The sequence below is a fragment of the Eretmochelys imbricata genome, chromosome 5, assembly GCF_965152235.1.
Source record: "Eretmochelys imbricata isolate rEreImb1 chromosome 5, rEreImb1.hap1, whole genome shotgun sequence".
NCBI lineage: Eukaryota > Metazoa > Chordata > Testudines > Cheloniidae > Eretmochelys > Eretmochelys imbricata.
In genome coordinates this window covers 51,769,301-51,784,377 of record NC_135576.1, presented here as the reverse complement: position 1 = coordinate 51,784,377, position 15,077 = coordinate 51,769,301, and the positions used below count along the sequence as shown (strand labels likewise).

Here is a 15,077-nt window from a genome sequence, read left to right as displayed (position 1 = left end):
TCATTCTAACCTCTCTGTTTTTAACTAACTTTACACCCGAGGTTTAGAAATAAACAAACAAAACTTGGCTGTAAAACTTTGCTGTGCTGGAATAGAATACCTATTCTCTGATAGTGATTGTCAGCCTACAGAAAAAGACAATTCCCTTGTCTCTGCTCTGGGCCCAAATTAAAGCAAAAAACCTCCAACTACTTGGAAACCTGCTTACCCAGCCCAAAGAAAAAGCAAATGGGTAGAACACCCCCCCCCCCATTTACTTTTAGGAAAAAAAAAACTCTGGGTTGGAAGACTGTGAATTTCCCCGCAGGAGTTAAGTACCCTGCCTCCAGGCAAAGAAAACCTGCAATTCACAAAGATAATCCCCTTTTGTCTCTGCTTGGCCACAAAGCAGAGAAAAAACAAGCTGCTTTCAGTTTCAGCTGCTTTCTGGACTTCCTTTCCAAAGGAAAAAAAAATTTCCTTTTTAAAATCTGTATTCCTAGTTCAAAAACTCTCAACTGGATCTCAAAATGATTTCAGGTTAATCCCACCACTATGCCAGCATGTCAAGGTTCCTCCCCCACTCTGAACTCTAGGGTACAGATGTGGGGACCTGCATGAAAAACCTCCTAAGCTTATCTTTACCAGCTTAGGTCAAAACTTCCCCAAGGTACAAAATATTCCACCTGTCGTCCTTGGATTGGCCGCTACCACCACCAAACTAATACTGGTTACTGGGGAAGAGCTGTTTGGACGTGTCTTTCCCCCCAAAATACTTCCCAAAACCTTGCACCCCACTTCCTGGACAAGGTTTGGTAAAAAGCCTCACCAATTTGCCTAGGTGACTACAGACCCAGACCCTTGGATCTTAAGAACAATGAACAATCCTCCCAACACTTGCACCCCCCCCTTCCTGGGAAATGTTGGATAAAAAGCCTCACCAATTTGCATAGGTGACCACAGACCCAAACCCTTGGATCTGAGAACAATGAAAAAGCATTCAGTTTCTTACAAGAAGACTTTTAATAAAAATAGAAGTAAATAGAAATAAAGAAATCCCCCCTGTAAAATCAGGATGGTAGATATCTTACAGGGTAATTAGATTCAAAAACATAGAGAACCCCTCTAGGCAAAACCTTAAGTTACAAAAAAGATACACAGACAGAAATAGTTATTCTATTCAGCACAACTCTTTTCTCAGCCATTTAAAGAAATCATAATCTAACACATACCTAGCTAGATTACTTACTAAAAGTTCTAAGACTCCATTCCTGGTCTATCCCCGGCAGAAAAACAACAGCATATAGACAAAAAGAAAAGGAGTACTTGTGGCACCTTAGAGACTAACCAATTTATTTGAGCATGAGCTTTCGTGAGCTACAGCTCACTTCATCGGATGCATACCGTGGAAACATATAGACAGACACACAGACCCTTTGTTTCTCTCCCTCCTCTCAGCTTTTGAAAGTATCTTGTCTCCTCATTGGTCATTTTGGTCAGGTGCCAGCGAGGTTACCTTTAGCTTCTTAACCCTTTACAGGTGAGAGGAGCTTTCCCCTGGCCAGGAGGAATTTCAAAGGGGTTTACCCTTCCCTTTATTTATGACAATTGTTATTTAGTTTAAAGTTAGAAGAAAATGTCTTAACTGCTTTATAGTAAGACTCCTCAACCAGAGCTTGGTATCTATGGGTATGTCTACACAGGGATAAAAATACTGCGGCTGGCCTGGGTCAGCTTACTTGGGCTTATGTGGGTCAGGCTCTTGGGCTGAAAAATTGCTGCGTAGATGTTTGGTCTAGGGCTGCAGCCTGAGCTCTGGGACTTGCAAAGTTGGAGTCAGCTAACTCCATGTCTTGGGTCTTTTATCCTCATGCAGACATACTCCAAGAGGCCAATGTTTTCCTCCATCGGGTGTGGTGCATCAGCAGATGTTGACCTTTTAGTGTCAGCCACTGCATATTGAATAAGAATGTAAGAATGGCCACACATGTCAGACCAATGGTCGATCTAGCCCAGTAGCCTGTTTCTGTCAGTGGCCATATGCCAGGTGCTTCTGGCAGTTGGAGGTTAGGGGCACCCGCATGGGGTTGTGTCCCTGACCATCCTGGGTAATAGCCATTGATGGCTCTGTCCTCTGTGAATTTATATATTTCTTTGGATCCCAGTTATACTTTTGGCCTTCACAACATCCCCTGGCAACCAGCTCACAGGCTGACTATCCATTGTGTGAAGAAGTACCTTTTAATGTTTGTTTTAAACCTGCTGCCTATTAATTTCATTAGCTGACCCCTGGTTCTTTGGTTATGTGAAGGGATAAATAACACTTCCTTATTCACTATCTCCACATCGTTTATCATTTTAAAAACCCCTCTCATATCCCCCTTAGTTTCCGCTTTTCTAAGTTGAACAGTCCCAGTCCTTTTAATCTCTCCTCCTATGGAAACTCTTACATACCCCTAATCATTTTTGTTGCCTTTCTCTGCAGTTTTTCTAATTCTAATATATCTTTCTGAGATGGGGCAACCAGAACTGTATTGGAGGTGTGGGCGTACCATGGATTTCCATCGTGGCATTATGATATTTGGTGTCATGTTATGTACCCCTTTCCTAATGGTTCTTAACACTGTTCGCTTTTGGTGAGTGGTGTTTTCAGAGCCCTATCCCGGATGCCTCCACCATGCCGCTCACCTGGAGATCGGCTGAAGGATGAGCCTTTTCAAGCCAGGCCTCACCCCTACTCACCATCCTTGCACGGGGCGCTGAGATGCACCCTAGCGCCTTCCTACCCCGCAGGGCTCGGCGGCGGCTCAGAGCAGGGAGCCTGCAGGGACCGCGCCCGGGGTTGAAGTACTTTCCCGTGCAGTGGCGGGGCTAGGGAGGAGGCGGCCGAGCCGAGAGCAAAGCGCAGGGCACCGGCGGGCCGTTGAGTCTCAGCAACGCGCTGGGCAGCTCACAACACAGGAGCCCGGGGCACGGGACGGGACTGGACGGTCCCTGTGCGAGCAGCGCCAGGAAGAGGCGAAGGAACCCGGGCTCCGCCAGCGCTGCCTGCCCGCAGCGGGAGGCCCCGGAGGGAGCAGCCGCCCCCGGGCCCCGGCGGAGCCATGGAGCCTGCCGAGGGGGAGAGCAGCGGGCAGCTGCACACGTGCCAGACCATCTTCCCCGCGCACGCCACGCACCGCGGGGAGCTCAGCGCCGGCCAGCTCCTCAAGTGGATCGACACCACCGCCTGCCTGGCAGGTAAGGCGCCGCGCTGCCGCCTGGCCTGGGAAGCCCTCCAGCGGCCCGGCAGCATCCCGCTCCCGGGGGAGCGCTCTGCCGCTTCCAGCGGGCCTCCCGCGGCCACGGAGCCGGACAGCGGGGCTGAACGTTGGCTGCAGGGGGAAACTGAGGCACGGAGGGAAACTCTGGAATGGGTTACCGAGGGAGGTGGTGGAATCTCCTTCCTTAGAGGTTTTTAAGGCCCGGCTTGACAAAGCCCTGGCTGGGATGATTTAGTTGGGGTTGGTCCTGCTTTGAGCAGGGGGTTGGACTAGATGACCTCCTGAGGTCCCTGCCAACCCTGATATTCTATGACTCCAGGGGGAAGGGACCTTCCCAAGGCAAATCAGGGGGAGGAGCTGGCAAGGGACCCAGGAGTCCTGACTTCTAGCTCCTCTCTCTTCTAATCACTCAAGCACAGTCCCTCCAGCGCAGGATGACACTCATCAGAGATGGGGACTCCAGTGTCTGCTGGGCTTGGCCCTGCCTGGGAGCTGAAAGCTCCACTAGGGACGTGGCCTGCCAGGGGCTCTTGTTAAACCAGCAAGAGGAGCTAGTTTGGCTTCCCTGGAGCCTGTTGTCCAGCCAGGCTGCAGCCTCCTCCCGCTCCAGAGGTAATGGCTCAGACTGGAGCGCCCAGCCATGGGGCTGGAGAGCATTGTTGTTGCTGTGAAGGAAGGAGCCCATCCTTTGGATTCATAGCCACTTATACTTGGAGTTCCTATGCTGGAAACTAGTTCATCCAGTTCAGTATCTTGCCTCTGGCAGTGGGTGATCTACACTTGATGGTTCAGAAGGTGTTTGTGTGCGGCAGTGGGGATATCTTGCATTAGGCCAATTACACACAGCTATATTATTGGAAGGGACAGAGACAATTCCTAAATTGTTCCCATTAAGTGACTATTTTAGGACCTGGAGCTTGAGGACTGAGAGCCATTGTAACTATATGAACTAGCTATTCCAGCTGCAAAAGTTCTGGTTGTTCATATAAATATTGAATTCTTTAAAAATTCTTACAGAACTCTTCATCTCAGCAATTCCCAGGAGCCATACATTCCTCAAGTGAATTGTAATTTGCTTGGAAAAAAGTATTTCTTCTCACCCATTTTTAAAATTATAGCCTTTTAATTTCACAATGTCCCACTGCTTCTTTTATTATGGGAAAGGAGCAGAATAAAAATTGTTCAATTAAACCTTAGAATGAGACGTGGAATAGAGGTTTAGATCATGTAAGATTTTCCCGTCAGTACATTTGATAGTGTTTTGTCCACTTCACATTTAAAAGTTCAAAAGCACTGGGCTTCCACCACTTCCCTTGGAACTCTATTTCACATAGTAAGGAGCTCATTATAGATGCTGTGTTTACAGGTCTTTTTATTTTCTTTTAATTGCATGATATCAAATTACTGCCCTTGTACATAATTTGCTAAATCCTGGTGGATATGTTCCGGATCTGCCAATTCTCTCTCTTTCAAGGGCGGCTCCAGCCAACATCTGAAGACCCTCTCTTGCCCTCCCTCTTTACTAGGCGATCTTGTGCAACTTGTGACTGAGTGGCAATGTAATGCCAGAAAGGCTTACAAGAAATGTCAGCCCACTACAGACTACTGAAAGAAGTCCAGGAGGAAAATTCACTCATGCTAGCAATTAGGAGTGGATTACTCAACTAAAATAACCCCTATGGATTCCATTACCCCTTAAAATGAAACTGTGTTTGATGTCATGGAGCAGTAATGAGAGAGGGAAAATCCTGGGGTCAAAAGAAAGTAACAACTTGGGGAAAAGGACATCTAGGTGAGAGAGAAAAGGGGAAGGAGAGGAGGATTACAATGTGATGAGTAGGTAGAGGATTCTGGAAAAGGTGAAGAGAAGAGGGCAACAGTAGAGAGAAAAGGATGAAGGAAATAGAAAAGAGAAAAAAATGGGAAGAAAGGAGACAAAAGCACTAGTGGAGTACAGTCAAAACTGAGAGACAGAGAAAACCCATTTGCCAGGAACTCTGCCTACATATAATATGATAAGTGCTGCCTTCAGAAATGCCACAGATAGGTTAAGATTGTCAAGGGTATTACAGAAAAATGAAGTGGTCCCATTTAAGTAGAAAAAGGGGAAGAACAAGTGGAAAGATGTGAGACAATGAAAAATGAGATCAGAAGGTTCTGTTTCTGTCTTTCCAATTTTAAATGCATTGATTTCCGTTTGGTACAGAGTTGCCCATACTCAAACTACAGTATACAGAATATGTGTGTATATACAGTATGCCAATGCATGTTTATCAATTTAGCTGTTTTTAAACTGCAATGCTACATTTAAAATCTTAAGCAAATTCAACTCTTTGCCATCTCTGCTCTCCATGAACTTCATTTACAGGTGCCACTCCATATATTAGCAAATAGTCTGTTATAAGCGTTGAGGAGATCAGCAGATATCTTGTGTCTGAATAGCATCTCCATACACTGTAGTATTACCACTGTGTGGGTATTTGCAACTTTTAGTGATTTAACAGCTTTATTTAATCTACTATTTATATATAGAAAGATATGAGGGTGCTGGAGAATTTGTCCTGCATAGTAATCCGGTATGTAGCTGTTTGCTCTAAGTATGTAGCTATTTGCTATTCATAAACATGCTTTTTACTTCTTCTAAAAAAATAGTCATTCAGGGCTGTGTATTCTACCCTTATACCTGGTGTATCAAGTACTACTTATTTTAACAGGCAGAAGCCTAATCTAAGAAGGCCTGTTAGATTAATTCCTTACTTTGAATTGTCAGGTCCTCAACTGATATAATTTATCATATGATATATCAATTTACATCAGCTGAGGATCTGCCCCTGTATTTCACTTTTCTCCCCTTTTTGTTGTCCCTGTTAGTGACGCTTACTGGAAAACTGTTCATTAATATCACAGAAGCAATCCCACTATACACACAAATTATTAATTTATATAATGGAGATAGATTTCAAGTTCTAATGCTCTAAGAGCAAAGGAGTTGTTTTCCTTCTGAAAACTAGCCTTTCTCATTAAAATATTAATATTATTATTTATGATTTTAACAACCAGAAGTTCACAGACAAATATGTCACTATTTAAATATCAAACAAAACTCACACAAATGAAAATAACAAACAGTTGTGGGACTAAAGGAAGGAAGAACAAATGTTAAAAGTATAAGATCACATGATTACATAGGTTTGTCATGTACTTGTCTTGATATTACCCTGAGCGATATCTGTATACCGACATACACTTTTCTGAGGGAGGGAATCGGTAAGTTGGAACAGGGGTGATAGGAGAATGGAGTCCTTCAAGCAGTAATATAGAATTAACCCAGTCCTTCAGTCCCGACCCAGACAAAAATCACAATCACTTTGGATTAAATTTACCCCTGCAAAGAGGACTCACTAAGCCAATAACACTTGGCTTAAGTAATGCATAGGGCCCTCTGCAGGCCCTGAGTGGCAGTGAATATCAATGGAAGTTTTGCCACTGAATAAGGACTACAGATTTGGTTTCTTAAAAATCAAAAAGAAAACTCAAGAATGTTACATGGTCATAGCAGCTAGTGCATGGCAGAGCTTTATTTATCTTCGGGAGAAAAGCAAGTGGGGCTTATTTTAATTGATTGCTGTTTGAAGAATTGCTTTAAAGGGAAGAAGGTGCCTCAGGGGCACCAGGATGTTAGGCCAAACAAGAAGGAAAAACAGCTTAAGGTAAAAAAAAAAATGTGATTTAAATCCCTTCAGTTTTCCTTTTTATAATACCCAGAGCCACCTTCCTCCAGCTGCTTTTTGCTGCATCTGGCAGCACTAAGTGGCTATAAAGCCAATAGATCCTGCCACCTGAAAATTCCCTCTTGAGTGATATAGCGCTTCCATAGGGGAATCCTTGAGTGATATTCCATAGTGATTCCTACACAACCACCTCTCACAGTCCCTTGGCATAGGGAGCATGGGCTTAGGTGCTGCATTGCCTTGGTAATCCCCTGCTGCCAAAATGTCAGAATCCAGGCGTAAATAAAGAAGCCCTTTGACTATTCTAATTTACACTGGGAACTGTCCTGGACTCAGTCAGCATAAAGCCAACTTTTCTTTCCCTAAGTCTTGCACCAAGCACTGACTGGCCAGCTCCAAAGATATCTAAGCACAGATAAACAAATAACTCATTTTTTTTTGTCAGTATATATAAATTGAAATGATGTTTTAACTCTCATCAGCATTGTGCTCAGTTGTTTGGCTGTAACCCTTTGTCTGATAATGATACAAATACTTTTTTTTTTTTTTACAATTACAGTGCCAATGATACTTTTTTATCAGGTCTTTATGATGTTTTTCTACTGCAAAGTACTTCTCCTCACTCTTATGTTGGATTGTTAGTTAACCATTTTTAGAGTAAGATCACACAATTTTCATGGATTCATAGATTTTAAGGCCGGAAGGGATCATTATAATAATCCATTCTGGTCTCCAGCTTGATGCAGGCCTGATATTTCCTGGTAAACACTGATTCTGATCTATTTACATCAGGGAAGTTACTCTGGATTTACACTGAAGTGACTGAGAGGAGAATCAGGACCACTGTGCTTTACAATATATGTATATGTGAGATGTTTGCAGCAGTATATCTAGTGTAGTAACTCTGCACCTTATCTCTCTCTCTTTGAAGCTGAAAAACATGCTGGTGTGTCCTGTGTGACAGCGTCAGTGGATGACATACAATTTGAAGAGACTGCCAGGTAGAACCCTGTATAGTAATTATCAAACCTTATCAGTTTAGAGTCCTCTTTTTCTTTTCTATTTAACAGAGATTAACCAAGGCATATAAAATCTGAGATAGTGGTTCAATGATTTCCCCACAGGCACAGGGTTCATTCTAGAAATTTGCCTACGGTGCTAGGGCTTAACTTTCCCATTTGCTGGAAGGCAAAGATCAATTTCACAAAGTCTAAAATAAACTGTAGTTACTTTTGACCCTATAAACTAGAAAACAGGTCAGAAACGTAAGGCCCAATGACTTTTGCCCCTGGTTAAAATGAATACTACGAGCCATTTTTTTATTCGTTTTTGAATGAGGAATACGTTCAATTATAGATGCTGTGTGAATTTTTGAAAGGTGCGAGCTCTCTTTCAATTTCTTTCTTTTCTTTTTATTTGTTCTTCAGCTGGTTACAAAAATTATCCATGTAACAGAAAGTCATAAAAGAGGAATTTTATATTTGCAAACTCTGTATGATTAGTGAATCCACAGGATAGTGCAGGGGTTAAAAAATCTTTCACTTCTGCTTTAACTCTTTCTCAGCCAGGGAACTAAGATTTCTTAAGGCTAAAGTCCTGTGCTGTAAGTGCCAACTGTTTGCAGTTGATATTAACAATGGGGAACATACATTAAATCTTTAATTAAGAGTTTATTTTTAAAAAAGGCATTGTTCTTGTTCAGATTCACTCCCATTTTAAAAAATATAGATACCAAATTTGCTACTGCATTATAAGAGTCTGGCCCACTGCACCACTAGTGCACTGAGCCAGGACAAAAATGTACTTTTGGATGTAGCTAGGTTTAAAAAAAAATGATTAACCCTTGGAACATTGACATCTTATAAGTGCTGAGCTACAATATTGAATTCTTAGAAGGTAGGATATATGGAATGGGCCCTGTCTTCAGAACTGTATAATAATAATAATGACTGTTGCTCGTATTCGAGTATGACTATGACTAGAAATCAGTTTCCACATGTAGGGTTCAGGAAGACGTGCCAGGCCACGTTAGTGTATACATTCCCTTCTCCTGTTGGCCAAGGTGGCATGATAATATTCTGTTACTCGTTCTGCTTCCTTTGTAGTGGAGTGCCAAGCTCGCCTGTCGTGGGCCATATCCTCCCATATCATTAAGTCCAGCCTGGCAGACTGCATGTGCCACTTGATGCTCCTTGTAGCGGAGTTTGCAATTATCACAGTTGCACATACAGCTGGGTAATTGTCAGCAAGATTACAGAAGTGGTGTAATTGCAGTAACTATTGGCAATTGTGCATTCAGAATAAGCACACATTTGTGCACTCATAGTGCTGAATATCAGGCCCTCTAAACCCACATTCACCTATGGCCAGGAGTAAGATTGAGAAGAGACATGCATAAACATTGCCACATGGAAGAGACCTAAGAGGTCCTTGACTTCCCTCACAAAGCCAGTCTCAAGAGTCCTCTTCCCAACTACAGTCTTTTCCATTTTGCTTTCTAATGAAAACCACTTCTCTGGAAAGCTGTGAACAAAAGGTACTACAAACGAACTAAGTGTCACATTTTTCTCTCAGGTACAGAGATGCCACCCTCATGGACTTCAATGGAATTTTCACGCTTATAACTGAGAGCAGAATTAGACCTTAAATATTTTAACTGTGTTTCAGCCATAGATCAGCTTTAACATCCTGAGAGGAGTAGTGCTTACCATGTGATGTGCTGAACATGTATAATTAAGAAGATTTAATTAAACTTCTCATATAATTAATAACTATCCCCTTTAACCTTGATTATAGTGTGTAGTGTTTCCTGCTTTAATGTTTCATTCACTTACATTAGCTTACCAAACCTTTTGGGAAGAAGTATCTAGTCTGTGACTATTTCTTTTCAGTTGACTTTGAAACTGAAATTTCTGCAACTTAAAGTGTATACTGGGAAAGTTAGTTTTATGCCAAGACAAAGAATGAATTCCTGCTCCTTGTCTTTTTACATTGTGTGAGCTCATAGTAATAGCATGAGCACTGTATGATTTAAAATAATCTGATTTAAATTCTTTTATTCACCATGTATCCCCACCAAAACCTCTCAGTCTGGTACATTTCAAAATGTTCCCATCAATTAAAATGCAGTGTTCTATGACCAGTATTCTTGAACATCCATTCAAATGCCCAGAGCCAGCTGAAGGAGAGGCAGCTTCTTGGAGTCCCATTGTTTGAGAGGCCCTCAGTCTGAGGCAAGCTTTGTAACTCATATATCCCATTCTGAGAGTGGGACCAAAGGAGAAGGCAATTAATTTCTTCTTTCCCCACCTTTGCATATTGCAAAGTCTGCCTTATAGACACCCCACAAATCAGATTGCTAGAAATGTTGTGACCTTCGATGTCCGGGCAGCAAATTAGAGGAATCTACCTGTACAACATATTAAAAAAATAAAGATAATGAAGATTATTTCACTGCTTCTAAAAATGTCATGGAATTAGCTTGTAATATCATTTCAGAAATTGGCCTCTAAAATGACTGAACACTAGTCTCTCTGCCATATTGGGAAAGGGAAGGGCGACCAACTTGAACCTTTTCATTTTAGCAGAATGAGAGAGAACCAGAAAATCAGAAGCAATCAGGAGGCAAGCCTGCACTGACCTGTGCAGTACAGTAGGAGGAGCAGAGGAATTTTGTGCACAACACCCAAATTCAGTTTATGCAAATTTCTGCCTGAGACACACACATCTGACCAGTCCTTTGATTTCTTATGCCAGGGCACATAAGTAGGAGAGGAAGGTGTGACATGAATGAGATTGGGGGTGGCAAAACTGCTTTGTGCCCATCCTCGTTCCCAAATTCTAGGACCCAGTGGCTATTTTGATCCACATAAATTAGTTCTGCCTAGTTGCAGGACTCAGAGAGATTGTAGATCCATATTTCACTCAACTGCCTAGGAGCAGTATGGAGAGCAGGACTAGCACCTACTCAAGAGCTTATATTTGCCTTCCACATAGACACAATTTCCTCCAATTTTTGCCAGTGAAGAATTTGGCCCCTTCTAATGTTCCAAAAGATCCTCAGAATAGAATATAAATGTTACAAGATCAGCAAAATAGTTTGAAATTATTTTTGTAATAGAGACAAGTTTCACTGCAGGGAAAAATAGTTGTTGTTTAGAAATAGAATTTGTTGTCAATTTTCTGGATGAAGCATCCTTTTATGGTCTCCTAAGCAAAAGCTTTTCAGACTTTAAGGCACATTGTCAAGATAAAAATCATATTTTTAAAAAGTCTCCTTATCTGTATTATTAGTAACAGACCAAATTATTCAACAGTGTTCTTAACACTCACAATATTTAGTTGTTGTAAGGGTACTCATGAATTTCTGATTTCTTCCTTCAAAATGTGAAGTTTTGCCCTTATCCAAAATGGCTCCCATCCCATCCCATCACTGTCAGTAGCAATAAAGCAGCAAGATGGCTATTGTCTTCCTTAGGCCTTTGCAGATGAAAGAGATGCTGCCCCCAGCAAAGATGGCCACCATCTTCATTGTTTCTAAGCTGGTTGAGAATTTTCCACCAGAATGATTTTCCAAAAGACTGGAAGTGAGATGATTAATTTGAGACCCTTAGTTTAACCTAAACAAATTTTATCCCTTTACCATTTCTTCCAAGTTTAATTAATAAACACACTGGGCCAGATCCCCATATAGTGTAAATGCATCTAGCTCCATGGACTTCAATGGAATTAGGTTGATTTACTAAAGCTGAGGCCCACTGTATCCTGTTTATGCACCATTGTATACATTGGGCTAGATCCTCAGCTGATGTAAATCAGCATAGCTCCATTGAAGTCAGTGGAACTATGCCAGTTTACATCCACTGAGGATCTAACAAAGTGAAGAGACAGTATTTGCTATTTAAGTTTCTCTGTTGGACTATCAGCCACAGAGGAGGCATGCTGCAACCCTGAGAACAGAGAACAGAGCCTGCTTTGGGTTTGTTTGTGGGGAAGAAAGTGAATTCTGCCCTATCAGCCTACGCATAGCTTGAGAAATGAGATATCAGTACCCACTTTTGCAATTGTGCATATATGTACACTCACTGATTTAACAAACCTCACACGCATATGTGCCTGTGTACTTAAAAGTGAAATCCAGTCTGACTGGACTTGAGATTGGTGTGTAATGGCATAACAGCATAATGGTGCATATAGGTATGTTTCTAATATAAAGGTACTCTCTTATTAAGTCTATACAGTTTTCTGAATAACTCCAGTTTGGTTCAGCAGCTCCTTTATTTGAAGTTCCCAGTAAAGTTTGATTTGAGAAAAACTTCTACAATTAACTACTTGTTGTTGCACATAATTTACTGGCCTTGTGCGTTATCAGTAATACGTGCATTGGCATGTAATATTGCTTACCGTTGGTGGTATTCCATTATGTTACACAGACAGATCTCTGAAATGACAAATGTTTATACAGCCTGATCCAAAGCACATTGGCGTTAATGGAAGGGCCCTGGTTGACTTTAGTGGGTGTTGGATCATAGTGCAGTTCATGTAATAATTGTGCAACTTAATGAGATGACACTTGTCTTAACAGAGTTGGACAAATTATCATCATCAAAGCAAAGGTAAACCGAGCATTCACTACTAGCATGGAAGTAAGTGATATTCATTTCTCATTTTTATAATTATTTCTTTAACAAATTGCTGCACAGAGAGGCAGGAGGAGAAAGATAATGGAACAAGATTCTAGCACTGTAACTTTAGTATTAATTTCAGAAGGGGCTTAATGAAGATTCTTAAATAAAAAATGTGCATCATCCTCATATGAAACAAGTGCATCTAAATGATTGTTATATTTCTATAGCACATTGCTGTCCAATGGGTGAGCTATGCCAGACTAATATAAGGTCTCCTGAAGAGGTTAAGGTCTAAAGGCATTAGCAAGCGTAATACAAAACAAAATATAAAGTGGGGTAGATAGTCAATATTGGCCCATTCCAAAGCCCATTGACCTCAATAGGCTTTGGATCAGGGTCCATGGCTAGAAAGGCTCACAGAATAGGTGGATTTCTTAATGTTTTTGAAATACATGACACAAAGATCCTTATCTCAGATGTGTCAATGTCATTTATTGCTTATGTTGTAACAGACATGGCAATGCATTGCTCAGTCACATACCTGAAATCAGAACTGAACCTCAAGTGGTCTCTTCTCCTCTCTGTGCCCCTGTGCAATTTCCATTAGCTGTAATGGGAGTCATATGAATGCATCGATGGGAGAATGTATTCCAAAGTGTTCTAAAAATCCTAAAGACCAAAGACTTGATGCATGTCATGTCTGTTTCAGATGAACTAGTAAAGCATTTCACTAGTCATTCACTTCATATTGTGTTTTATAGAGTTGTACAGATTTTTGCTGATGCAAGTCCTACTGCTTCTAAAGATTCAAGCAGGGTACTAAAATGGCACATAAGTAAATGGAAGTCATAGTTCATAAAGCCAAATTTAAATGTCTGTACTATTTTTAGAGGTTCTGCTAAGCCTCCATTTACAGATATGTTGCCATGGCTTTAAATATTCATGAAGCGTATTGGTGATACTAGGACATTAGTGAAAAGTCTGTGCATTCTACTCCTTTAAGATGTAAGCTCAAGACAACAGTTATTTCTACAAGTGTTGTGACTTGATGTCTTATCTAGAAATTAACAATGTGGCAACTTTCTTTTTCATTTTAGGTTGGTGTCAAGGTTACAGTACAGGATATTTTGACTAGTGTTCAGAAACTTATTAGTGTGGCTTTCTCTACATATGTAGTAAGACCAGTTGGTGATGAAAAGGTATCTCATTTAATTTAGAAATCATTTAATCCTGGCATGAAAAGAGATTTTGGGAAATGTCTCGTTTGATTATTGTGAAACTGACAACAAAAAAAAGATGATATTATCCACTCATTTCATCTGATGGCAGAAAAATAATGTGAAGTCCAGACTGTAAGAATATTTTAAAGACCTTCTCTATGACCTCATGATGGGATATTTTTCTGCCACTTTATAGGTCCTTACTTTTTAATTTTTGCAAGTTCTTCCTTACTAGAATTGGCATCTTTATCCCAACTTTACTGACAGAGTTGGTAAAACGGATATTTCCAAACGTAAAATGAAACCTGCCTGAAAAAGTTTAGAGGCTAAATTAATTGGTTAATGTTTGAACATTAAAGTACTATATAAATACTCTGTATTATTATTTATTATTGGCTTGATCCTGTGTCCAACCCCTTAGTTCACGCCTCTTTAGCTCAACATTCCAAACGGGTCATTTCAGGATGAAACGGATGATGATTAACTAAGATCAGCTTCAATGGGCAGCCATTCAAGCAGGAGAATTTGAGACCTCAATTCAAAATCCATCAGAATTTCAGCATTTGGAGCAAACAACTTTAACTTTTTATACCTTTTTAAAAGCCCACTTATTTATTATACTTTTGTTGTTGTTGCTTTATAGACAAGTTTGGGAAGAGGGAAGAATGACTACCTAGGGTTACCATGTTTAAGGTTCCCAAAAAGAGGACACTGGTGGGTGGGTGGAGAGGGGAAAGCTGGGAGGGGCTACAGTTGGGGAATACTGGAAGGGTGTGTGTGTGTTCTGGGGGGTATTTGAGAGGTGCTGGATAGGGTATCTGGAGGCTGCTGGAAGAGGTGTGTGTAGGTGTACTGGGAGTGGTATTTGGGGGGTGCTGGAGGGGGAACCTGGGGTGCTGGAGGGGGAACCTGTGTTCTCATTCTTGAGGTGGGGGGCAGTGTCACTGCTGGGTCTGGCTCAGACCCAGGACACAGCAACAGCTATCAGTCAGCACCTCCCTACGGGGCTCTCCCCACCCCACCCCCAGGGCTGGGAGCGAGGGATCCGCGAGGTACTAATCAGATGTCGATGCAGGGGAGGGACCAATTGGGGCTCTTTCTGAGTTGCAAAATCTGCCCCACAAAAAACCTGGATCTTGCCTCTTATTTGAAAAATCTGCCCAGACAGAAGGCGGAGGATCAAAAAAGAGGCAATGTCTGGGAAAGCCCAGACATATGGTAACCCTATGACTACCTAACTCTGCTGGAAGGGAGGGC

General features: G+C 41.6%; 1 protein-coding gene across 1 annotated transcript in view; it reads left to right on the top strand.

Moving 5' to 3' along the window:
• Positions 1–3,083: 3,083 nt before the first annotated feature.
• The window catches only part of ACOT12 (acyl-CoA thioesterase 12), a 37,333-nt gene continuing 25,339 nt past the window's right edge, over positions 3,084–15,077 (top strand). The window contains exons 1-4 of the mRNA XM_077816324.1: positions 3,084–3,219; positions 7,905–7,974; positions 12,558–12,618; positions 13,698–13,799. Coding sequence (XP_077672450.1) covers positions 3,084–3,219; positions 7,905–7,974; positions 12,558–12,618; positions 13,698–13,799 — 369 coding nt within the window. The remainder of the gene's footprint in view (positions 3,220–7,904; positions 7,975–12,557; positions 12,619–13,697; positions 13,800–15,077) is intronic.